This window comes from Urocitellus parryii, chromosome 1 (genome assembly GCF_045843805.1).
Source record: "Urocitellus parryii isolate mUroPar1 chromosome 1, mUroPar1.hap1, whole genome shotgun sequence".
NCBI classification, from domain to species: Eukaryota; Metazoa; Chordata; class Mammalia; order Rodentia; family Sciuridae; genus Urocitellus; species Urocitellus parryii.
In genome coordinates, this window is record NC_135531.1 from 154335986 (window position 1) to 154363256 (window position 27271).

Here is a 27271-nt window from a genome sequence, read left to right on the forward strand (position 1 = left end):
GGTGACAACAGCATCTCCCTGCAGAGAATGTCTGCAGAATGGCTACTGCCATACCTTGGCTGGGTGCAATGGCACATGCCTGTAATCCCAGCAGCTTTGAGAAGCTAAGGCAGGAGGATGGCAAGTTCAAAGCCAACCTCAGCAACTTAGTGAGGCCATGAGCAATTTAGTGAGACCCTGTCTCAAAATAAAAAAAGAAAAGGGCTGGGTATGTGGCTCAGTGGTTAAGTACCCCTGGGTTCAATCCCCAGTACCAAAAAAACAAACAAACAGCTACCACCATGCTCCTGGGGGGGCTTCCATAATTGGCAGCAGCCTTCTTTTGCAAACTAGTCTATATTGCTACCAGTGCCATTTTATCTCACCCACTGCCCCTTGTATTATGTGTTTTTATTTACGAGCATATTTTGCTCCGCAAGGCAGGCTTCCAAGTTTTCCCCTATTCTGGTAAACTCAGATACACTTAGGTGTAAGGCCCTGTTGGATTTTCTGGGGCATACAGGTGCCTCACCTCTCTCTGGGCCTTAAGGAACCCACCTGTGACAGAAACCTTTGAAAAAGGTAAAGGGAGAGATTGATTGAAAGGCTGATTTCTCAGCCGAACCCATAGAACAAATCAGGAGCAGAATAAGAAGCAGAATTCTCATTAGTCAGAAAACTCATTTACTTCCCAGCTCCCCTGGGTCTTTATCCTAAGGACCCTTGAGTCCGTTCCCACAGGCCAGAAAGATAGTCTCATTTTCTTACTCAAGTAAGAGACAAGGAATGGCTGATCAAGGGGAAAAAAAAAAATCAGTGCCAACAAAAGCCTATTTCAGACACCCCCAAACAACGAGAAGGTGGTTGTACCCCCGATATAATTCTCACTTATTTACTTACCGTTCAATCCAACAACAGGAAATATGCCTGAACTTGAGTTTCATTTTTGTTGCGTTGCCTCTGCTGGGAGGACGGGTCTCCTGCTCGCCAGATTTGGCTTTTCCCCACTTCCCCATCTCCATCTCACTTCCTGCGTTCTCTTTTCACTTCTGGGAGTTGTCTGTGAAGTCACTCGTATACTCTGACCCAAACCCTTTGCACCCTGTCTTTGGTTTTCTTGTTTTCAGGATACATTTAAAAAAAAAAAAAAAGTAAAAAGATACTGTGGAACTCCAAACAAAACCAAAGGAAGTGGTGGAGGGGGAAGGGAGGCGACCTTGAAACCACAGAGGACGCAGTGTTGGGAGATCCCCTGTATGTTCAGTTGGATTAGGGTCTGTTGTGCTCCCAGAGTGTACCCTTGCAATGTGCTCTGTTCCCTGGTGACAAGACTGAGCACTGCAAGAGGACAGCAGTTTTGATGATAGCTCACCATGGGTGGTTCCTGGGGGAGGTTGATGTCTTTGCCTGCAGGGGGCGCTACTGCCTCCTTCTACAGATGTGAAAGTCAAAGCTTGTGGTTATGGCTGGCCCCAAAATGCAGCTGGTACCTGTCACCTGTAGGCATGTACCTTGACTCACAGAGACCCTCCTCCAAAGGGCTGTATCTTCAGCATGGCAGTGGCAGCCCAGGCAGGCCCCAAGAACCCACCAGCATCTTTAAAAAAAAAAAAAAAAAAAAAAAACATTTGAAAATAGCTAATTCCTTGGCTCCCATCACCTGGTAATTACAAATCAGAAGCTATCGTTATCTCAAAGCCGCCACGATTAGTTCTCATTTCCTGACCTCTGTATGGTGAAAATATGTCATTATTTGAGGCAATAGAATCTGGTCTCTTCAAGTAAGTGACCTACATAGAATGGATAAACTGCAGGAGAAAATTAGGTGTTACCTTGACAGAAAGTGTACAGTAAATGTCACTTATTCTTATTAGTATTTATCATCTCAAAAAGTTGCAACAGCAGGCTGAACCCTTCAGAGTAACGCAGAGGAAGAAAATGTGTTTCTGAGATGGTAAAGCGCGTAAGAGAAAAGCGCGCGAGAGCACACACACACACACACACACACACACACACACACACACCTCGCCGCCCTAATCTGCAGCCATCTATCTGAGCTGTATTGTTTGAAGATAGGTTTTTAACCTTAATAGAATGCAGCCTGACTTTAAGTGGTGGTAGGCATGCAGAATTAATTGCCATGTGAACAATTTCCTAAGCATTGTTAATTGTGTTTCCTGTGGTTAACTGTTTCTCCCATCCCCGCTTCAAACTCGGAAGCTTCCCCTGTCAACAGTCCTTTCTTTCCCGCAGAGCCGGGAACGTAGCAACAGCGTCAACCTGTGTCCATTGAAACACCAGACAGACAGGCACGGTTATTGTTTAGATGGGAAATACACAGGGAAGGAACTTCTTATTTATTCACAAATGAAGCATTTCTTCCATAAGAGCTTTGAAAGAATCCAGGTGCTTGGGATTTGCCTTTCACTCTACTCAGTGAAAATACCTTGCCAAGAACCATCAGGCATGGTGGTCAGGGGGTGCTGAGCTAAACCCGCTGGGGGGTCCTTTTGGGGCACAGTAACAGAAAGTCCAGAAGTTTCTTTGGAGGTTCAAGGTGCACGTGGAAGTAAGACTTCTGCAAACACACACACCTGTTTCCCAGGTGAAGAACAGGCAGTGCTCTGGATCACTTTGTCCCATTCCATGCTGGGGGGGGGGGGGGAGAATAGTACTGCTTTTCAGGAAAGGACTCCATTCTATCATCGTCGCCCCCCCACTCCTAAACTTTTCCACAATGTTCTGAAAGGGATCCACTTATCATGAAGAATGGTGCAAGAGATAATATATTTCTAAAATTTGAAAAAGGGAAAGGCAGGCTTTCAAACGGACCAATCCACCTTGGGTGCTGCTGGCTGTGTGGGAATATAAGAGCAGGTGTAGTAGGGACCAGCAAGTGGGTGCCATTTGCATAGCCTCGATTTGAAGCTGAGTTGTATCTCGAGTAGTTTGGGAGAAACCATCCTTGTCAAAGTCCCCGGACTACCAGTCTAACTCCATTGCCTCCAGAGTTCCGGAAAAGATGGATGTGATGGAGTGTCCCCGTCACCATGCTTCCGAAGGGGCGTTTCCACCTCTGCGGAGGCACCCTTTGGGAGATCTAGGCTTTGCCTTCTCCTCCCTCCTCGTCCACCAGGAGGGATCCTCCCTGCTGAGGCTTTGAGCTGCAGCAAGGAAAAGGAGACCTAGCCACTCAGATTGACATGCTTTCTGTATTTAGCTAATCCCTGCGGCCCAGGGCAAGCCATTTTTGAACTGCAGTTTCCTTAAAAGGCAATCGCTTGGAAAAAAGGCACCTGGCCCTCCCCCTTGACATTTGCATTGCTGAATTATCTATTCATATTTTCATTACTTTGTCTCTCCTGCAGCAATGCATCTGCTCGGACTCAATTGGCAACTCCAGCCGGCAGATGGACACACCTTTAACAATGGGATAAGGACCGGCTTACCAGGAAACGATGATGGGGCAACATTGCCATCTGGAGGCAAAGGTGAGGTTCCAGCTGCTGCTTGCCCTGGAGGTCACAGGAAAATTCAGAGCCCTCGCCAGCTGGTTCAGGTTTTTTAATCCAAATCTTGGAAGGTATGCAAAAAGGAAAAGAAAGGGGAAGGAAAAAAATTGCTGCCTTTCATAGGTGCCCCCGTTAAAAGCTGTTTGCTGTTCCTGTCTGTTAGCTGTGTTTGGCTGGAGTCGCTTGGAGCTGGCTCAGTGCCTGCTCCAAGCAATGTGCATACCTATGCTATCTACAGCGACTGGCAAGGTCTAGAGCTACTTGAAAGCATCCCAAGGCCCAGGCAGAAGCAACAGCAACAGCAGCAGCTGGAGCGGCAGCAGCAGCAGCAGCAGGAGAAAGTCCCGCCTAATCAGAAGGCGGGGAGCAGCAGGCCGCACATGCCACTAGACTGGGTCCCTCTCCCAGAGGAGAGACACAGCCTCCCTGGGGAGCAAGCACGCCTGGCTTGGCATGCAAGAGACAGGCTCAGAGCTGTTCTGCTTTGGGGGAGAATAGAAAGGAGTTTTGACAACTCCGCAACAAAGCCTCTCTTCTCAGAACAGTGAAGGGGACAATAGAAATGTTTATTGAAGCAATCAGGCAACTGTATTCTTGCAGAGGGAAAAAAAATAGGTGCTAACAAGGTGCTAAAAAGGAGGAGAGAAAACAGAACTGTAGGGCGGTGGGAACGTGGAGCAATTAGAAGACAAGAACAGCCAATGGCGCCACAAGCAGGGCTTGGCGGTGTTAGGGTTTGCTTAATTCAGGATGGAAATCACAAACAGGAGAGGTTGTATTGCAGAGTTACTCCAAACACAGAATTTGCCTCTTAGAATATATAACCAGTTCAACCCTCCCTCCATTTCTTAAAATAACCACAGGGATATTTCCAAAAGGAAAGAAGGAACATTTATTAGGCACTTGTTGCACACCAGGCTTAGCACTGTAACTTCATCAGCTCTAAAGGGAGGGAAATCATCTCTGAGAAGCTGAGTTCCAGAATGTTCTAGAAACTTACTCCAAAGCAATCAAGTAGGCAGGTGCAACTTTGAACTCAGATCTGTGCCCTTTGCACCTTTGGGCAAGATGTTGGCACTTTCCATAGGTCAGTTGTTTTCCACAGAGAAGATTCCAGAAGTCTCTACCCTCAGAAATGTGCATTAGCCATCCTGAGAAGCCAGTGCTCTATAGGTTACTCTCCCGAGAGCTGTTCTGAAGCTTCAGCTATGACTTTTCTTTTTATCTAGTCTTTAAGAATGGGTTTCTCATCTGTCACAATCATACCACTAAATTACCTTTAAGTAAGCATGAAAAAGTTTTATCTGCAGATGAAATAATATGCTTCCCATTATCAACTAAGTAAAATTCAACCTCAGAATGAAAAGTATACTTTGCCTTAACTGACCATGTTCTGCTTTAACTGACCAAAAAGCCCAGAGTCAAATTTATTGGCCTCAGATTGGAAATCCATTCACCTCCGGCACTTGACACCATCCCTTTCTTCAGTTTCCTTTACAGCCCTGACTCTTGGCCTGGGTATTTTCGCCCCTCAGGAGACATTTGGTGATGTCTGAAGAGTTTTTCAATTGTCACAATTGCAGGAGGTAGATCTAGCAGGGAGAGGCCAGGGATACTGTAAAAACCCGGCTCCACACAGGACGGCCCCCGTGATAAAGAATCTCCCCTCTCTGGAGTCTAGAGTGTCAACGGAGATGCTCTTGGAACCTGCTTAGAGAATCTCTGCCACATCTTATCCATTAATATCCCTTAATCCACAAGTCAGCACCCCGTCCTTTCAGAAAAATGCAGAATACACATTTAAAAGTGAATGTGCATCTTTTATCATCAGGCACAGGAATGCATTTGGTGTGTCTGCATTCTGAAGTTATGTACAAATGCTTTTTAAATAGCGTCCTTCACAAATGGAAATCACTGATCTGCACAGATCTCCATCAATTAAAGTAGCCACCCCTCCACTGGGGATTAAGCTCCATTTCCAAGCTCCTCTCCCCTGTGACATCCCCCCGCCATCATGGTCAGAAAACAGAAGAAAACTCATCTCAGACAACATGCCTTACAAATGGGCTCCTCTGAATTAACAAATGAGGGCTGGGGCTGTAGCTCAGTGGCAGAGCGCTTGCCTAGCCCCTGTGAGGCACTAGTTCGATCCTTAGCGCCACATAAAATAGACAAATAAAATAAAGGCATTCTGTTCATCTGCAACAACATCAAAAAAAAATCGATTAATGAATTAATTAACACATGAGGAGACACTTTCCATTGTGTCTTTGGAACCACTAGAAGTTTCCCCTCCCACACAACAACACGCTTTTAAAAATATTGTGCAAGTCGTGTAACATCACCAGTTCAGATGCTTTCCAAATGAGTTATGAGACAGACAAAATGTTTGCTAAATCATTGCCCAATGTGTTGGTCAATAAGATACTTAGAAAAAAAAAAGGGTAAAAGGAAAAAAAGGGTGAAAATTTTCAATTATATAAATCCAGACACTTCCTTTCCCAATACCAAAACAGTAGTCTTCCAGTGACTGAGGATGTCAGATCTCTTCTTGTTTTATAGATTGTCTTATCAAATGACTGGAAAGATTACAATGTCCTCATGCTCTCCTCACTCCTAGGGAATGTGACTAGAATTTCTCAACCCAGTGACCTCCCTCCTTTCCGCTCCCCAATTCCATACATTTAGATAACCTGAATCGATGCCCATCGACTACTTTTCCAGTGTTTCAAAGAGACAATCAAGACATATTGGCAATAAGTTAATTAAATAACACCCCCTCCATTTTTTTGTGGTATACAATAATCCTTCACGCCGATGTTTAATCAAGATTCACCACACATTGCCAGGGAGGTTAATCTTATTAAGCAATTACTGGGTAAGTATCCAGCAGGAGTAAATTAAAATGTAAGCAAAACACAGGCGTGGGAGTCCCATCTAAGATGGCACATCGATGGAGAATTCATTGCCTGGTCTTGAGGAGTATTTACATTGCTCAGGTTTGGAAGGGCGTCTAATCGACAGAGCAGCCTCCACGCGTGGATATGTTAGTGGAAACAAAGCACTTGATTAATTAGTTGGGAGAGGATGTTCTTTGGGCTTTGTCTTCCTTTCCCTTCTCCATTTGTCGTTGTCCATGGCTTATTTTTCCCTCCGCTCTCTTTCAATTAAACCTTAACGTGGAGGGTTGTTGGGTTTCGCATCCAGAAGAAGCGGCACACAACACTGCCAGAGCCACTCACCGTCTCATGTGGGTTTCTGTGTTCGAAGGAATGAACTCATACATCTTCATTAAGAGGACACGGAGCGCTTTCTCTATAGATCTGGGATTAGATAAGCCTTGAGAATGAAGAGTCAATACGGTATTCTGACCTGCTCGGATGATAAAAGTCATCCCAGTTTGATGGGGTGGGCTTCGAGGCAAGGTACACAAGAGTATTAAAGAGGCACGGCATAGGTACCCAATTGGTCGCTGACTTTAAGAAAGAATAAATTCCCAAGTAGTATTTCATGGATTAGCCTCAGAACTTTTGACTCATTTTACATTCAAAGTGTCTTCTGTATCAGAAGTCGGCCAACCCCAACTCAGTGACCACCTCTACCCAGCTGCCTGTGATGCACATCTGCTCACATGTTTGCCCCTGTGCTTTTTCTCTACAACAGTGGAGCTCAGTCAGTACATCAGAGGCTACTTCAGCCCACAAGTCCTGAAATATTTACCACCTGACCCTTTACTAAAAAAAAAAAAAAAAAAAAAAAATGACGACTTGTCCTGTGTCTTTTCCAAATCCACTTCTACTTTTCCAATAAATGCACAAATTGTGGGAGACCAGAGGGAGGAGCTCAAACTCCCAATATATTAGTTTTTCTTCTCACCAAGCACTGGTTATAATACATTCTCGAGGGTCTTTTAATGCAAAATTACCTAGAATATAAGATGCTGTTGCTGGTCTGGCTGGATGCAAATATCAGCGGTTTCTCTTGGAGACTGTGTGACTTCATGCAGGTCCTTTTTCCTCTCTCTGCCTCTAGTTGCTCATCTCTGGAATGGTAGTCCCTCATAAATGTGTTGTCCTGCACAAATCACCTTGTCAAACACTGCACGTGGGAACATGCACTTAATAAGCAGCAACGTATGGATCTTTCATGTTGTCAACTGACGTCCTCATGGCGTCTCTCCATTGGTCCACTTAACAAGTCTCTGTGGGCTGCCACTTCCTATGAGATGTCATGCTTTCCAAAAGGGAAGTTTGCTTTCCTAGTGTCAAGACAGACGATAATGCCCCTTCATCTTCTTTCCTTTACCTTGGAAGAATTGATACGAGCCCCCCATGAGGACTTCCTCCCAAGCATTTGCTTGATGAGGTCAGTGGGAAGCAGGACTTCCCATTCAAAAGGGCTCATGTGTGTAGAACAGGTTGGCCGGCTCCCCACAGCATTGTCTCTCTGCAGCTTGAGCTTCATGACTGCCAGCCTGTCTGTTTTAAGCCCTACCATTCTCGGTTTATAACTCAGCTGTAAACATTTATTTGTGCCTGAAGCACATTTCTTTCCTACCCTTTGAAAAAAAAAATCAGAATTTCCAGATGGTATGCAAGTTGGAAAAAATGGCAAAGACTGTTATTCTGTTTAGAAACATGTTTTCCTACACTTGCCCTTTCAGCAAAAACTTCATAATGATTTTTACTAGTTGGCTTAATGCGTGGTACTAGGAGCCAGATTAGCAGGGAGGTTGGTAATTCTTCCTCTGGCTCCCGTCAGTCAGCCGCTCCATTCACACAGCCTAGAGTTTCAAAATGATCACTTCCCTGCATGGGGCTTTTCCAAAGTCAGTGAAGTTCCCAGAAGGACAAGGGGTCATTATGCTTGAGTCAAACATCACATTACCGCACGTCTACTGGCAGATACCGCAGCAGCCTGCACACTGACATAGTAACACCTCTCACTGTGGAGACTGTGTGGTTCTACCCTTGCTACAGATGGGTACCACTCAAGTGCATCGCACTGGTGGATTTGTGCTTCCGACTGACACCCACAGCCCCATTCTGGGTTTCATGGTGTCTGTTTGCCTGGTGTTATTGTGGTTGATGTGGGTGTGAATAACTAGAGCCATTTCCCTTCCCACTGAATTTGCTCCTGATCTCATTATCTATCATTTTTCTCATGGTTGGCTTGCACACCCAGAGATCTGCTCTCTGGATTCACGCTTCTGCATATCCCTTATATGCAGTGCATTGTCTGATCACCTCGTGGTTAAATTTGGGGGCTTGGGGTCTGCCAGATGAAGCTTTTGATCCCAGTTCCTCCACTGAAAATCCGTGTGACCTTAAGCAAGTCACTTAACTTACATCATTGGTTTTATCATCTGGCGGGGGAAAAAAAAAGAATAAAGGACACTAAGAGATCACATGGCAAAATAGCTTCTCAATACATTTCAGCTACTATTAATAATACCAATAAACTCAATGACATTATCAATGCAGAAGTAAGTTAACTGGACTGGTCAGAGGCATTAATATTTGTTAACTCTCTCAGTAGCACTTTAAGGGAACAAATTGAGGTTTCTAAAGATGTAAAGGCCATATTCAATTCCTAGAGCTGAAGGATTTTGTAAAAAAAAAAAAAAAAAATCACTGCTGCTGGGTTCAGGAGCCCAGGGTGAGGCTGCTTCCTGAAGAACAGCCCTTGGTCAGCAGCTGAAGGCTCACAGGCTTAGCAACCTGGATGAGCTGTGCTCTTGGACAGTGACGCTAAGGTCCTAAGGAGAATCTATTCAATTTCTTGTTGGTTAAACGGCGGACTCAGATGGTTGTCCTGATTCCCAAATAAATGGAAACGAGGTGTAATGACTGGAGCAATATTCTGAATTCAACTTTATTTGCAATAGATAAAATTATGTGAGGCAGAATAATCGGCAAGGCAGATTTATGCAGAGGTTCCTCTGGAGTTGGGTTAAGTTAGGAAGTATTAATATGAGGCCTCATTTCCCTGTACGACTAGGAGTCCATTCACTTTATCACTTGTTTGGGGAATAGTTTCACTGTTTCCATAAATGAATTATGGTAACATTTTCTGAAATGATTAGCTCCTAATGTGGCCACGGAAGGCTGTCGTCTTGCTCGACATCCGTCTTATTTAACTGGTTGAAATTTTAGGTACATGTTTCAGACATAGGCAGTAGTTTCACATTTACATGTGCAGTCGTCCGTAGAGTTATAGAGTTGAATGATCCTGTAAAATTGATCATTAGTGTTGCCTCAAAAAAAAAAAAAAAAAAAAAAAAACAGGCATCTCATCTTTAAGCTGGAGATGAGCTAGCCAGACCCATCCTGTCTCAGACATCTGCTTCTTAGAGCAAAATGATCACCATCTCCACTTTTCATTGTGCATCTCATGGAGAGACAGAAAAAGTCTGCCGTGGAAGTCCCAGCTCTGGGAGATGTGGGCTGGACTCCCTCCTGCTTTCCGGGACGCTATGCCCAGGCATTGCCAAGAACCCAAGAATACTGGCCAGATTTCCAAAGAGTGATTTCAGGGTCCTCCTTAGTGCCTCTTCTCCTGATGCCCCCAATTCAACTCAAATCAAGTCCAGGGGGACCTGCACTGCAGGCTTCCTAGATAAGAGAGAATGGGAATATGACCTTCACCCTAACTCTGATGTGGACCATCAGGTTATCTATTACTATAGTGTGTGCTGGATAATTGTTGACTGCATGAAAATAGGAAGGAATGGCCTGCCCGCCATGCCTAGATGTTCATTATTCATTGTTAACTAAATAAAATCTGGCTGCTCTTTACTTAGGCAGGTGCACAGAGTGGCCCAAGACAGCGGCGGCTGGAGCACATCAACACCAGCCATTTGGAGGAATGAACGTGTGCCTGGGTTTGCCCTGGCCGTTGCGTCCTAATGCATATGACTGTGCTCTGGCCCTCCCAGTCCACAGGCAGACTGACCTCATTATACAGTGATTCCAGCTGCTCTGGAAAATGACTTCCCATTTCCTTAAGGCCCCCTCCACCCTTGGCCATCCTTTATTAATGATGCCTACATCAGGCAGCCCAATTAGACTGTCACACATGTTACCCTTCAAATCCAGGACATGGGTTAGGGTTGACATAGGGAGCACTGCCATTCATAGCAGAAAGGTGGAGAGGCGCCACACATGTCACATGGTTTAATCCTCAGAAACAGCCCCTTACACAGATGAGCACACCACACAGGATCACAGAGGGGTGGTGACAAGCCCAAAATCACCTTGCTAGAGGTTATTAGAGCTGAGCTAAACCAATTCTCCTGAGCCCCCTTGAGATCCAGACTTTCCCGTAGGAGGACACCTACCCCATAGGAGGACACCTGTCCCTACAGGAGGATACCTACCCTGCAGCTAAAGACAGAACCTCGGTCACGTGTTTCCTTGCTGCTTGTCTCCCAGTGATGTCCTTTTAGGGATGAGTCATGGTGCTGGTGCTAGGATGACGGGCATGGCTGGACCTTTTTTCCCATTTGCTATAAGAAGGACTTGTGTAATCCTTAGGAAATTACGATGAGATGTGTGGACTAAATATTACCTTATAGCTGTGTTGATTTCCTGCCTTTAATATCTGTACTGTGGTTCTGAAGAAAGATTGTCCTTGTTTTCTAGATAAACAAGTGTTTGGAGGTAAAGGAAGATCTGTGGGTAATTACTTTCAAAGTTTCAGGACAAAAAAAAATATCTCTCTCTATATATATACTCAAAAACCATCATCTCTCTGTATCTGTGGGAATTGGTTTCCAAAACCCCAGAGGCCAAAACCTGCAAGTGCTCAAGGTCCTTACATAATATGGTAGATTGTTTGCATATAACATAACACATCCTCCCATATACACTAAATCACCTCATGATAATAACGAATATAGTACAAATGCTATGGAAATAGTAGGCTATATTATTTAAGGTATATTGAGAAGAAAAAAAATCTGCACATATTTAGTACATGTTCAATTTTTTTCTGAATAATTTTGATCTGCAGTTTTTTGAACCTGTGGATATAGAACCCACAGATGCAGAGAGCTACTGCATATACAAATATATATATATATATGCGTATATACTATACATATATATGCGCATATATGTATTTAGAGAGAATGATAAAGCCAATATATATGACATTTGTGGTATCTGGGTTGATGATTATAGGAATTCTTGGTGATGCTTTTGTTCTTTTTTTTTTTGTAAATCTGAAATTACTTCAAAATGAGAATTAAATATACATACATATATAGTTATATATGTACTACATATATGTACATACACATACGCACACAGATACAGTATGTATGTGTACTTATCTGTGGGTGGAATGAAAACCCCTTTTTGCAAAGCCTAATACAGTTGTCACACACCTGGAGAATTCACTGTGAAAGCAGTCTCTAGCTATTGAATAGTATGGATACAGTATGTTAAATGCATCAAGTTTATTAAAAGTAAAGTCACCTTCTGTTAACACTTCCTCCCCCTCTGGCCCCTGCACACTGTCTCACATAGTCTTGGACACACTGAGAAGATGGCCCTCCTGGTCCTCTGTAGGCCACTTAAGACACCTTTGAGTCCAAACATCTCCTGTAGGCAGGGCCATGAAGACCTTGAGAGCTAGACCTTTTCAACCCACAGCTGCTTGGTAATGAGAATGGAAGTCCATCAGCAGAAAGCTCATTCCCACCCATTCCTTCCACCAAAGGCTCAAGGTCACTAAGTATCAGGGGCAGAGCCCCCGATTGGGGTTTCTTAATCTAAAGGACTTTTCTACTGTATTGCATCTCCCCAAAGTATTTGTTTATTTCACACAAAAGATAAATTCAAAGTTTTTTCATAACTCTTAAAAAGATTTTATAAGGAAGTTTCTTCAAATAGTAAATGCCACATAAGCTCTCAAAGGTAAATCTATTTTTTTTTTATCTAAGTTCCATTTTCATGCAGCTTTACAAAGCTCCTTTACGTGGTCATGGTGTAGATAAAATACCCACCAGATGGGCAGGTGGAGCTGGCTGCTGCTCAGCATCATGGTATAGAGCACACACGGATGACCAGGCGCTCAGCCCAGGGCCCCTGAGGTGACTCCAGAGCTCTGCCTGACCCCAGGGAGCACAGTGTCCAGTGGGAGAACTGGAGGAAAACACCAAAAGCAATTCTAGATGCCAACCGCCATGTTACCAGCTGAGACAGAAGGAGGTGAAGTTGTTACAGAAACACCAACAAGGAGCTGAACCTGTCTGGTCTGCACAGGAGCAGCAACGGTGTCATGAGGGAAAGGACAGCTTGGCTGTAACAGTGAACTTGACCTGGGCCAGGCCCCAGTTCCCTAGGTTAAGCTTGTTCTCATGGTTAAAAGTTGATTCCAAAAGAATTAGATTCTTTCAGTGGACATACACTTACACACACACACACACACACACACACACACACACACACACACACATACATGTTTATCATATACTCAGAGTTTTCTTTCTTAAAAAAAAAGATCCTTTATTTTGTAAAGAAAGCCAGATGCTTTCCTGTATCATTTTTCCTGCTTTTATTTCATTCCACATAACTAGATAGCATTTATTTTACTGTTACTACGTGCGAGGCCCTGCACTGAGTCTTCTTTATGGGTCCACTTGTTACCCCATTCTGTGAGGTAGTATTACTGTGGTTCTCATTTCATAAAAAAAGGATTGGAGGCCCAGACAGGTTCAGCAAATTACTAGAGGTTACACAGTGTGGAAGAAGTAGAGCTGGGATTTGAGCCCCGTTCTGTGGTTCCCAAAACGTGTACTTTACACCCCAGGTGCACCACCTTTTTGGTGGATGGAATACGAAGGAAGGGAGCATGGAATACCACTGGGAAGGTGCCCTGTACTCACTGTTAGTAGTAATCAATTTACTGAGCTCAGTATCCTAAATCCGGGGTCTAGTAAAAGAGAAGAGATCCCACTAGTATAAGAACCAGACCTATGAGCCTCCATATCTGAGTTTCTCCAGAGCAAAGATTCTCTGGAGGCCAGCCTCCTTGTGTATCTCCAGCATCCACATTTGGCTTGATGTGATCAAAATTCATGTTGGTTTCCACAGTAGCTCAGAGGTCTCCTGGGTGCCAATTTCCTGCCTCTTTGTCATATGCTGCCATTGGCCCTGCAAACCCTGAAAGCCCCGCAGACATGAAGGCAGGCACATCTCATTAAGGTTCAAGATATGATGTCTTTAAAGTTCTTTTTTATTTTTAGTGCACTCCTTCAACTTGTTGCCATACACGTTGCTAGGATGGCTTTTAATCTCTATCAAAGACCTCCAAAGTATTCTTTTTCAGAGGTTTTTTTTTTTTTCCTCTCTCTCTTTCTTACGGTTTCCTTTTGATTATATTCCTTCCCCCAAAATCTTAATTTGGGGCAGGGTGGTATCCATCAAAAGCAGCATTTTGAAGTAAAGATTAATTTCTAATTTATGGTAATTAGACCTTCTGATCAACTTCTGATAATAAATATTTCCCCCTGGGCCTGCCATGATTTCAGCAAAACCCCCCAATAAACCACATTCTCTTTGGGCTTAGAGCCTTAGCGATAATAAGAAGACTTATTTTGTGCCAGAATTCATTCTATGAGTTTTGCATGGATTAACTCAGTAATCCCTCATAGTAACCAGACAAAAAATAGTAACAGTGCCCCCCACTGGACACCAGAGGACACTGAGACACAGAGAGAAGCATCAAAGCCAAGATCCGCACCCAGGCCTTCTCTGCAGGGGGCGGGGGGGGGGGTCCCTGCTTTAAAACACTGACACATATTCCTTCCCCAGCAGGTCTGTATCAGCACCTGGTAGAAACTCTAGCCTGCATTAAGATGTTAAGGTGTGGGATAAAACCTTCAGTCCCCATCTAAAGATCCAAACTGCTCAGGATTTCTGGTGTTTCTTTTCTTAAATATGTTGTGGAATGAGATTTCCAAACTTCAGTTCCTAACTTGACCATCCTAGAGGTCAGAAGTATCTCATAAGATCCAAACCAGTGATTCTCCTACTTTATCTTGGATTCCTGCTTCCTTCTTATTTGACCCACTCTTGAGCACAATAAAATGGAGTTGTCCTTTCATGTGTTAAAGGGGAAAAAAAAAAGAGGAGAAAATAAATTTGTACTTTCAAGTCACTCTGTGTTTTTTTTTTTAATTTAGATATGCAAGAGCTTCCGAGACTAAAAATGTTACCTTTCTATTTTATGATGGGAAAACTGAGGCCAAGATCACATGAGTCTTGTGTTAATGCTGTAGAGAGATAGCAGAGGAGCAAGCTCTGCAGAGGTGGATGAGTTTGTTCACCTTACACACTGGTCTTTGTGGATTTTATCGTTTCTCCTGACCATCCCAAACCCTTTGCAATGTGTGGTGACCAGATATGAACAAATATTTTCAAGATTCTAAACATTACGAGGGGAACTTTCTCCACACTCAGGTTAGAAAAGGTGTCCAAGCTGCAGGGCCACCTCCGTGATCAATACCCAGAGGAGAAAGACCCTTGACACAGAACGACTTTCATTCTTTCTGTTTGTCTTCACTTGGTTTAGAAGTTCTGAAGAAGATAGGCGGGTGATAAGATATGTGTTTTATATGTCCCATCAAAGCTCAAAATCCATTTGAAATCCTTGCAAATGACCTTTACACTACAGATTTCTGACTAGGTTTTTCCCATTTGGGAGATAAGGAATATGAAGCACCCTCTCTCTTTTCTTTTCTTTTTTTTTAAAATACTTTTTTACTGATAGATGGACACAATATCTTTATTTATTTATTTTTATGTGGTGCTGAGGATCGAACCCAGGGCCTCACACGTGCAAGGCAAGCACTCTACCACTGAGCTACAGCCCCAGCCCCGCTCTCTTTTCTTGAGCAACTATTAGCAATTCCCAGCTCTACACAATTCCATGGTGGTAAAGGAAATCACCCTCAGAAGTGTAGGAGACACAGCTAGTTCACAGTTACGAAGACACCTCTTTCAAAACCGATTATTTCTCAAACTCCTGTTATTAAAGATCAAAAGGATGCTGAGTATAGGCAACTGGTATTTTCAATAAAAGCAATTTCCAATAACGTAGCGGAGATGTGGAGATGTTCCCGAGAGAGGCATGGCTTCTCCACATATCTCGGACCCCTCCCTGTAACTCTCTGAGAAAGAATTAACTCAGTACGGGCTCAGCTTCCCATCAGCCCTCCATTTTCTTCTGAGTTATTTTATTTATTTGTACTGATTTTTTTGTCCAATGTGTCATTATTGGACTTATTTGTGCTTGAAAGAATAATGTGAAAGTCTTCAGGAATTAAATATGGAGCCATCTTAACGTCACCCTCCCCCTTTCCCTGTTGATAATTTTTGCATTCCAGACATATTGGGATGGTGGAAAGCTTCACATGTACTTATCTGACTCCAGATCTTATTATATTTGATCGGTAAAAGTAATCACAGAATTTTTAGAAAGTCTTGTGCCAAACTCTGGGATATGAGTTTATAGCTTTGTTACTTAACCTAAATGTTTTAGCTGTGACTTCAAGAGACTCTTGCCATATGTTTAATCTTAATATTGAAACAAATAATTCTGATATATTAAACAGAAATGTAGAGCCGACTAATGTATATAGTTGTCACTGACTCAATGTCTCTTCCTGTTTTCCAGTGCCCTGGTCATTGAAAAACAGCAGCATAGACAGTGGCGAAGCCGAAGTTGGTCGGAGGGTGACACAGGAAGTCCCGCCAGGGGTGTTCTGGAGGTCACAGATTCACATCAGTCAGCCTCAGTTCTTAAAGTTCAACATCTCCCTGGGCAAGGACGCTCTCTTTGGTGTTTATATAAGAAGGGGACTCCCACCATCGCATGCCCAGGTATGGCCAGGTTCCATGTAACTATGTGTTTAAAAATGTATGCATATGCACATGCCACTTTACACCCACGGGGACACCTCTCATTAAAGCCTGGACAGTAACAGGCATGGCAAAGGTGCAGAGAGCTGGAACCCTGTAAATTGCCAGGAGCCATGAAAATGGTGTTTCAATCCCCAAAAGGGGTTGACAATGCTCCCAAGGTTAAACATGGGATAACCAAATGACCTAGCAATGCCACATCTACTATGTGTCCAAAGAGAATTGAAAACATTATTATTTGTTTTATTTATTTATGTATTTATTTATTTACTTACTTACTAATTTACTTATTTTGGCACAGGGATTGAACCCAGGGTGCTTTATGATTAAGCCATATCCCAGCCCTTTTTTAATTTTTTTTTATTTTGAGACAGGATCTTGCTAAATTGCTAATGGCCATGCTAAATTGCTGAGGCTGATTTTGAACTTGCAATCCTCCCGCCTCAGCCCCCTGAGCTGCTGGGATTACAGGCATGTACCACCATGCCCGGCAAGACATTGTTTTCTATAAAATATATGCCAATGGATATTGCAGTATTATCAGAACAGCCAAAAAGTATAATCAACTCTAATGTCCAAGTGATGAATGGATAGAAAAAAAAATGTGACATAGCCATACAATGGAAGATTATTCAGATATAGAAAGGAATGGAACATTATTTCAAGCTACAACATGCATGAACTTTGAAAACACTATGCTTAGTGGGAAAGAGGCAGATACAAAAAGCTGCATATTGTATGATTCCGCTTATATGAACTGTTCAGAATAGGCAAGTCCATAAAGCAGAAGATTGGTGGATTCGTGTTTACCAGAGTATTGGACTGACTGTTAATAGGGATGGAATTTCTTGCCTAGGATGATGGGCATGCTCTGATATTGGGTGGCTGGTGTGATGGCATAACAGTGAATGTACTAGAACTTCTGAATTATAAAATAGCGACACTTACGTTACAGAAATCATATATATTTTTTAAAAAGGTAACATCCCTATCTGGTGAAGCTAGCTTTGCTAGCCCTGCAGGTTAATTTTGGATTCTTTGTTATTGAGTTCATTCATTGAAACATCACTTGGCAACATTCTACTGTCTATGGGAATTTATGTAACAAATCAAGATTCCATAGTGGTTTCTGATTGGACCCCTGCTCAATTCCTTGGGAAGTCCTTAGCATTGTGAAGCTGAGATTATTCCCAGTACCAAAAATAAGAAGACTAGATTATATTGTGGGTTACTTTTTTTTTCTCTTAAGTCTTGTTTAATTTGTCCTGGTAGAAATTTTATTACACATGCCATTTGGGGTGATTGAACACCTGTCTAGCTAGGTTTTCTTTTCCAGGAATAATTACATGTCCTGAGACAAGCCACGTGCTTTTCTCTTCCTTGTTTACCCTCGAATCCAGCAAAACATAAAGCACATTAAGAAAAAACACCAGTAGAGAGGGAACACCTGTATATCTAGTCGAAGCTGACTTTGACATGTATTGGAAAGGTACTCATCTAGAAAATTCAATTGGAAGAATTTAAGGCTTTAAAACCATGGCAAATGTGAGGCTATCGGGCCACCCTTTCCTTGTCCTTAGCTTGTGGCAGGCATTGCTAATCAATGACAGTACTTTTCCTCACTGGACCCAGTGCACAAATACCTCCGACATAACTCTCCAGGCAGCCACTACCAATCGACCAGTGTTGACTCTCAAGATGAAACTTATTTGCAATCCCATCTTTATAGCCTGAAATGATCAATATGAGGACTCAAAGGACTCTTTCGTTTTTGAGCAGGGAGGGCTGTGTACGTTTTTATTACCCTACACAGCCCATGCTATAGGGACCAATGTGTAAAATGGTAATCAATGAGTCCTCCATCCATCCATCCACAAAGATATTTATTGGGCTAGGCACTGATTATCCAGAGATGAGTTAACACAGCCCCTGACCGAGAAGAGCTCCTCAGACAGAAATCACATCTGCTCTCCACAGAGATTCTCACCCAGAAAAAGACAGGAATTCAGCAGAAAGGAGTCCCAGGGGCATTGTTGTAGCTTCTGGCAGGGCAGCAGGGTGCTGCTCTGGGAAGCTATGCAGACTGTTCGGTGGTTTCCTTGACCTTCAGGCTCCAGTGATTCTGCTGGAGCCTCATGCAGGGTTTGCAGTGGTGAGATGTGCTTATTGGCAGGATTCAGGTGAGCACGAACATGCCTCTGGGCACAGCTGAGCATAACTTTCCTCTCAGCCAGTTGACTGCAAGAAACTATGCTGGGGAAACAATTCCTCCCTACATTGTTTTAAAGCACTCTCCTTCCCCCTTCTTTTGCATGCTTTTGGCAAAGAGAGTCTTGGAAAAACCAATAATTACAGCAAGACAAGTCAAGACTCTGCAGCTGACTGATGGTGGACAGCGGGCAGGAGCACACTCCACCCTGTTTCCCTGCTGCTCTGACAATCAGGAGTCCAGTCCTCAGTGACAATGTCTTTTTTTTCTTTTGTGGCTGTACCACACTGTCCATCTCCTGCCAACCTGGTGATTGTTCTAGTGATCATCCTCTCAAAATAGCTCCAGGGACAGCCCCATCACACATCTCAAGGGGAGGGAAATGAATAGGCATAGACGGATGCATGCTGGGGTTTCGGTGGAGCTGCCAATTTAGGAATTCAGGGTGTATGGGGGGGTCACCGAATCGAGGCACAGTGCAGATACTCTGAAATGCACAAGACAGGTACAATATAGGGGCGCCACTTAAGAAAAGAAAGGAAAAAAGAAAACACCTCCTTCCACATCCCCAAATTCATTCCCTGCCATTACTTGCGTTCATGTCCATTTGATGAGCTACATTTCCTGGAGGAGACGGTGCTTAGCTCTTCACAGAGATAGGTGACTCACTCACGTCTCAAACTATTATAGAATTTCTCATTTCTATTGGCATATCCTATCAAGGAACATAAGTTCTATGGGGATTGGCAGTCTAGCCAAGGTGACTCATGTGAGCTGGAGAGGGCGGAGGAGACGGGGAGGGGGGATTCCGTTGGCTGTGTTGTATGAAATGGTTATGTTTAAATTTTACAGAGTCTCATGCTCTGACCAAATGCCTATAAGGTTTAGTATCCTTGTCCAAGGATATTAAATACAGAGGAGAATCCTTTTTTACCTGCTTAAATTTCCCAAGAATCAGAACCAGTCCCAGCTGAGTTTTTGAAACTGGTTTTTTACAAAAGATACAGAGGCAACATGGTCTAGGAGAGGAATTCCTGGAGCTAAAGAGAGCACTGCTGAATGTAGCCCTGCCTCACAGTAGCCAGGTGACCTTGGATGTGTCCCTCAACCTGCCATGGCCTTGGTCTCCTTCTCTACCTGTCACCTAAGCCTCGGGACATTGTTGTGATTACATAACAACAAAGATAGAATGAGAAAGCACTTTATAAACCAACACAGTGAAAGAAGATATTATATACAAGTGATTCATTATGCATTTAAAAATTGGGTGCTAGGGGTTTAGCTCAGTGATAGAGCACTTGCATATCACGTGTGAGGACTTGGGTTTGATCCCAGCACCTCAAAAAAAAAAAGTATATGTAACCCTAACAAGCACTGTATATAGATAGGCAATTATGTAAATACAGACTTTTAAAATAAATTAATTTTCTAGTTATTTTCTTCTTACTAAAGAACAAACTACATCTGTATTGCAGAAAAATTTTAGCAACCAAAGAAGAAAGTAAAAATACCCACATTTCAAAATAGTCCCCTTTGGCTAAATGTTAATGTATTGTTTTTGCTGTTTTTTTAAAAAAAAATCCACTGCACTAAAACACAGTCTGAGAATCTTGGTGGCTTAAAATAACTAGGGCAATTTCTTGTTTACTCTGTATCCAGGGCTCTTGACCAGGGGTGATTTTGGCCTATACCCAATCCCATCCCCAGGTCATTTGGCAATATTTGAAACTTTTGGGAGTTGTCACAACTGGGAGGAGATCATTACCGGCATCCTGGGGTAGAGCCAGAGATACTGTTAAGCCCCCAAATTGCACACAGGAGCCCCAACTCAGAACTGCCCAGACTCGAATGTCACTAGCTCTGAGTGGTTCACATTCCTCTTCAGTTCATTAGGACTTTGCTCAAGGTGGACCTCATTCAAGGACACAAACCAACAAAGGCTTCACTATCCGGAATATCACCAGCTCCTCTGTACACCAATTCCTGATGAATTTTGTTTGGAAGTGACGTATAAGCTTTGAAGTCTTTCTCATATTAACCAAAGCGAGTCACCTCCTAACTTCAATGGAGCAGGAAGTACAATCTAAAGATGTCCCTGGAAGGAAGAACACCAGAAATATCAATGAAAAAACCCTAATGACTTACACATAAAATGCTATGATACCTGTCCTCGTGGCTGGTCTTTGCCTCCTCAATCCGTGTCCTAAAAATAAACCCTTATGGGTTTTATTCATATTGCTAAATTGTCCTGAAAGATTGCACCATTTATACTCCTACCCACCGGCAGCGTTGTCTAGTGCCCATTTCATTTACTTGAACCCTTGCATAAAATAGGTATTACCAATTTTGAAGCCTTGTCAGTTTGAAAGGTAGATATTACATTGTGTTTTAAATGCAACATTTTGACACTCTGCATTGCGTTTTTTAAGACACAGTCAAAAAAAAAAAAAAGTCAGTCTTGAGCCATTCTTAGCCTACCAACTTGAATTCTTAGGAGGATGATGTGTGTACAGCAGCAGTCTAGCGCATCTTACCAAATATTTGAAATCCTACAAACTGTCAGATTTGCTGTACTCTGGTTGTAGAAAGGAAATCGGTCAGACTGGGGGGAAAAAAATAATAATCTGACCTGGCTACAGTGTTCTAGGCATCAAAGGAAATCTCAGAGGCTGTTGCTGCAAGTCGGAATCTTGGGTGGTTAAGGCAGTGAGCAAGTTTGCTTGACAGTTCCTCACTGATTGCTGCTGATATGTCAAGCCAAGTAAAACCCTTTTCGAGAACAAGTCAATAATCGGCAAATTAGGTACATGATTAACCTGAGACAACAAGATGCAGTTACCGCTTGGGAGCCCTGCCGGGACTTCACCTTCTCCGCAATCCTATTTAGCAAATATTAAAAATGCCTATTTCATCACTCAGACTGATGGAGCCAGGAGCCCAGTGACTTTCAGCAGCAACTTAGAGGCGGAGGGTGGGCCCCGGAGTTCTGACAGCTCCCAGTAAGTGGAGGTACGAGGGACTGCATGGTAGTAAGATAGACGCTGTCAACCCCTAATTTACTACGTGAGGCTGCTTCTACAAGATGGGAAGCAAAACTATTCACACATGAAACACAGCCACCAATGGCAGGGAGCTGCTTCAGAGACCACAAATTGCCCCAGGATCAGACCAAAGATATGCAAATATGGCAGATGAGGTACTTGTGAACTTGGACTGAATGAGCTCTGAGCATTTCCCATTTGTCCTCATCAGCAGATTCTCCTAAATGGCATTTCTTCAGAGCACATTCATAGGTGGCGATTTGTGGCATTGGCTTAGCCAGCTCCAGTTTGTCCCTTCCCACTGCACAGCATGATTGGAAAAGAAACTCTTTCTCTTCTTGTCCCCTTCTTTCTTGCCCTGCTAAATAAATCTGTACATGGCTTCAGCCAGAGGTGGGACTAACGGGGTTTCTGGGACCCACAGTGCCCAGCTGTCCTGACTATCAGCCTGCCCTTGTCTCTCCGCCCTTCCAGTGCCCAGATACTAGGTAGGTCAGCTCTCCTGGACTTCCCATTCCAACGAAGTTCAAGATGGAGCCAAGGTCAAGAGCCTGCTGTCCACTCACACAGCACATCCTGTGGCAATCTGTCGAAGTCCCTAAGGCGGTATTCAACTTCATTTTGAAGGGAGGCATACCTTTAAAAGCGTATTTTTTAAAAACATTTTTTTTTCCAAAAGACCTTAAAATACAGAGAAAGATCTTGCAAAACCAATTGGATTCCTCTCTGGCAGACTGAAAGGGATTTTGGAAAGGACTTTTTCAGTGGATCCCCTTATGATTATCTGATGGCATCCTGACAGCGGTCCAAATCAGAGGGCAGCCTCCGGAGAGCTCAGAGAAACCTCCTGAGACACTGGAGATTGACGGGAAACCTGGTGTTAAGGGCCGTGCACTGGGAGGGTGCTGAGGGTTTCCCGAGAGGGGCAATGCTTGGGTTCATGGCACTCAGGACAGAGAAGAGAAAAAGCCAAGCATGGTCATGGATCCTGTCATCCCCACTAGGTGGGGGGCTGAGGTAGAATCACAAGTTCAAGGCCAGCCTAGGTGACTTAGCAAGACCACACCTAAAAAAGAGAAAGAAAGAGAAAAGAGAATGTGTCAGGGGCTGCACCCCATCTCCTGGTTAGACTGAATATAGTCTTGGGGGTGCCATAGGTCAGCTGCTTGCAATACTCTGAGCAAAGAAGGAGCTTCATCTTCAAGTGAAATATTAGGTAGAACCCCAGGTGTAAAACAGAAAACAGTGACAGTTTATTAACATAGCATTTATATAAGGTCCACATCGTTATGTTAATCTCTGTACATGCATGTTTGTATGTATGCACGCATGTCTGTGTGTGTGTGTGTGCGTGCCATTTCTCAATTCCGTGGGGGATTGGTTCCAGAATATTAAAACCCGAGGACATTCAAGTCTCCTACATAAAATGGCACAATATGTGCCTAGAACTCCCTTTCCGAGACTTTAAGCCATCTGGAGATGACATATAATACATTTCAGTACAAATGCTGAGTAAATTGTTACACTGTATTGTTTAGGAACTAGTGACAAGGAAAAAAAATGTGCATGTGCAATTTAGTTGTGATTATTTTTCCCCACATATTTCCAATCTGCAGATGGCTTAATCCATGGATGTAGAACCCCTAGACAGTGCATGTGGATGTAGCTACAGAGAGGAGAATAGGACTAGGGGTTAGGTTGTTCGAGAACTTATTTTACTCTATAGTAAGGTACTGAAGTTAAGGTAGTCTCCCCTGCCCCAACCCCCAACACTGACACATGGACCCACACAGGAAGCAAACACAACAAGATCTGAACATTTATTCATTTAAGTTGTTGAAGCATGGGTATTTGCTCCCATATTCTCCAAACTCCTCTTAATTTTTACAATCTTTCTTTACCAAAAGCAAATCCGTGCCATGGCTGAGCCATCTTAAGTAAAACAAGCGGTGGAGGGATATAGATAATGACTGTAATCTCAGTCACTCTCAAGATTTAATTGATTTATATACCTTGTTTTCTTTGCCCAGTTTTGAGGGGGGAAAAATCATAATGAATATATTTAAGTAATTGTGAATAGCAACAGTATTTTCTTTAATCGTTTCTTTTACGAGCTGTGGAGACTCTTCAATTAAATTGATCCACAGCTTGAAAGAGAAGTGAGAGAAAATAATTGTTTCAAGGTTAAGTCACTTAAAATATCTGACAACTGCTCAGGTTCCTTGTCTTAGATTTAAAAGGAGAGGAGTTGTACCCAAATTTTGAAACACTCTTTTAAAAAACTAATAAAAATCTCCTTTTGGGGACCGTTTCACCATCATTGGGAATTCCACTCCTGGTTTTACACCCTGACATGATGAGCCTGGGCTTCTGCTTGAACAAGATCCACGAGATCCTCGCTTGCATGACTTTATCTGAGCAGACGCACATCAGGCTGAATTCAAAAAGGAGCCCAGTGCAGATCTTTAGGTTTCCTAATAAGTGACAGTTACAGAAGTTCGAATCTATGTTCAAAGATGTCGGGAAAAGCTTTGTTCCAAGATCTTCACAAAATTAAGAGCTTCCAAGAGGTCCACTGAAGCCTTTCTCAGTGAGAGTGGTTTTTTGCAAGGAAGAAAAATACTGATAAGAAACCAATGTTCATTTGTCATTCATCTGGCCGCTTATGAAACTACTCTGTACTCAGAGAGTCTCCCCATTTAACACCAGCATCTTTGCCCATACAGAATGGTACCACCCCGGGTATCACTACTGAGGGCTGCTGTGTCCCAGGACCAGCCATGTGTGTTGCCTTAGTTTGCCCTCCTGTCAGCCCTATGAGGTCCATTCTATTGTAGCACCCCCACTTCACAGATGAAAGCAGTTTGGGGTCACAAAGCAGCCCTTGGGCATAGCAATCAGACACCCTGTCCTGGTATCCAGTCATATCCAGCAGCAGCAGCAGCATCAATGTAAACCACATCGTAAGATCACAGCTCACGCCAAAACCAATAATTGTTAAGAGCCAATGAAAGTCCTTTGGAAAGTCTCTGGAATGGATCAGGACAGAAGCCTTGGCCCATGTGGGTCTGGCTGAGGGTGCCCAGCAGATCACAAGCAGAGAAATGAAGAGAGAAGGTGGAGAGATCCGCACTTTCAAGAGGATGATTATGGAAACATTTTAAGAAGAGATGCTGGGGATGGAATGAAGATGTCACCGTGCTTACAGAAATGTCCCTCTAGCTGTGCTGGGCTGGTCAGGCTAAAGTCCTCCTGTATTGTTTGTGTGTCTCCCATTGATTCTAAGATGCATGTAGTACTCCTCCTTTGACATCTCTGCAAATGAAATGTGTTTGGTGACCAATGGAGCCGAGGTGGAATGAAGTGTTTGGTGTCACATTTTTGTGTATGTAAGAAAACTCAGTATGCATTCTCATGACTACAGCACTGTTGCAGATATAACCAGATCTTCCTGAGTATGAGATGAAATAAACGTTTTAATATCAGAGTTTCCCTTTGCAAGATAAAGTCCTAATCAGTTTGCCATCCATTAAGTGCCAAAGTTTAAGTGGCCTTCGTATTCATTCCAAATATCCTCAGATAACTAGATGCCATGATATCAATCAAATCAGTGTGGGGCTTAACTAGAATTTTTTAATGATACTTAAATACATATTTTTAAAATAATGTTTAAGTAAGCCTTCTGTGAGAGGTTGATGGAGCTATTCTAGCCACAGGACAGCATGGGCATAAAGAAGCAATCCACTCCCAACCACCTGGCCCTCATTGATGACCACCCTCAAAGCTGTGTGACCTTGGACAAGTCACCCAACAGCTCTGTGCCTCATTACCTCTTCTGTAAAATGGGGACGATATGATGTGCCCATAGCAAGATTGTCAGGTGCAAATGAGAAAAACCTTTATAAAGCACTCAGATTCAGGCTCGCACATAGAAATGGTGGCATCCATGGTCAGGTTTCTCAAAGTATCCATCACCCAAGCCCCCACACAAACCAAATTTCAATGGCTATTTTAGAAGATAGTTTTGATTTGTGTTTTTGTCACTCTGTAGTCATACATGGTGCTGCTAGAAAAAAAAATAGAAAAGACTAACATTTTAGTTTATTTTCCAGTTTTCTGTTCACATCTAGTAATCATTTTTACAAATACAGAATCCAACCACATGTGTCATTTTCACCCTGGATCTTTGCTTAAGGGAGAGGGAAATCTTTTCAACCCTGGATATTCTTCCACAAACTCATTTTAAATGCTTCAAAATAGTCTTAAAAAAAATAGCCAATCCTCCTTTCTTCAGAGCCAGGCCTTTAGTGTGTCCACTTGGGGGTGAGGGAGCAGACACTCGGGCTTGCCCAGGGTCACACTGAGACTGGCGCAAGCTTCCACTGTGGCTCTCGAGAGGCCAGCCCAGGCTTGTGATTCTGTTTCTCTCTGGTGCCAGGGAGGTCATTTTGCACCTGGACACATCCTCCATCCCTTCTCTCCTTGGTGATGTATTTGATACATTTTCCCAACCAGCCCCCTGGAGACCCACCTATTGATCTTGGGAAGGCAAAGAGCCAAATGTGACATTTGTGATAAACCGTCGGCTAAAGACAATTAGATGGGAAGGTGCAGTAAATAAGAAATCGCATCAGCAGGGCCCTGGGAGGCAAGAGGTCCCCTCTCCCAGCCTCCTGACACAGCAGCCATGGTGCATCCCCGGGGAAGCCCAGAGATGCTCATTGGCTTCACTGACCTTGACCATAAGGCTATCAGGGGTCACCACTTGTCTCGCTTGGTCTACGGAGCAATACCTTTTACCCTGCTCCTGGGATGGATCAAAAGGCAGCATGAGGAGGTCGTGACCTTGTGGGAAGACAAAAATCTAAAATCAATCCCTTTCTGTGCTCAATAAATACTCACTCAAGGTTTGTACTGTGGACACAGATCAAAGGTATGGCCCTCCTTTAAGAAGAAGGGGACTGGACAAGTAAGAGGACCCTGAGGTGCAGCACAGGGCAGGGGATAAGAATGGACACCCCATCGTCAGCCTGGTCTGGGTTTGAGTCATATCTCTGCCTGTGGCAGCTGAAGGGTTTATGGGTGAGTCCCTCCAGATCCGTGAGATGAGGACTATTCCTTGTCAGGGTTTTGTGAGAGTAACTAAGATGAGGCCTAGCCAACAGTAAGTGCCCCACGGAGATCAGTCAATCAATCGAACTGGTCTACCTCCCTGGCAGGTAGCCTAGCAACGAAGGCTGCACAGGAGAACGGCCAGGCCTCTGCTGGAGGCAGTGTTGATGTGCACACTGAGCTGGGCCTTTAGGCTCTAACAGAAATGGCAAAGCTCAGGATCTTCCAGCTCAGCTCAGGGATTCCTGGACCCTCCCCAGGGCAGAGGTTTGGGGTACCTCTCCTGGGTACACTGCATTCAACTGTGTCCAGGCCAAACACGACTCTCCAGGGATGGGAAAGGGGCTGACAGTGTGCATCCTGCTAGCTCTGTGTGTAGGAGCGATGCTGTGTCATTTGAGCTACACCTGGCTTATCCAACAAATGTTAGCCATGACCGCTACTAAAAGGTTTGGGAGTACAAATAGGCCACGACTTCCAACCTGTGAG

At 43.6% G+C, this 27271-nt stretch overlaps 1 protein-coding gene across 4 annotated transcripts in view; it reads left to right on the top strand.

The window, feature by feature from the left end:
• Positions 1-27271, top strand: part of Tenm2 (teneurin transmembrane protein 2) — an 881534-nt gene that overhangs the window by 695149 nt on the left and 159114 nt on the right. For 3 of the 4 annotated variants that reach the window (XM_026407438.2, XM_026407439.2, XM_026407440.2), the window contains exons 6-7: positions 3348-3470; positions 16176-16381. In XM_026407438.2, the coding sequence (XP_026263223.2) occupies positions 3348-3470; positions 16176-16381 (329 nt within the window). The remainder of the gene's footprint in view (positions 1-3347; positions 3471-16175; positions 16382-27271) is intronic. The other variant, XM_026407441.2, reaches the window with a different exon arrangement.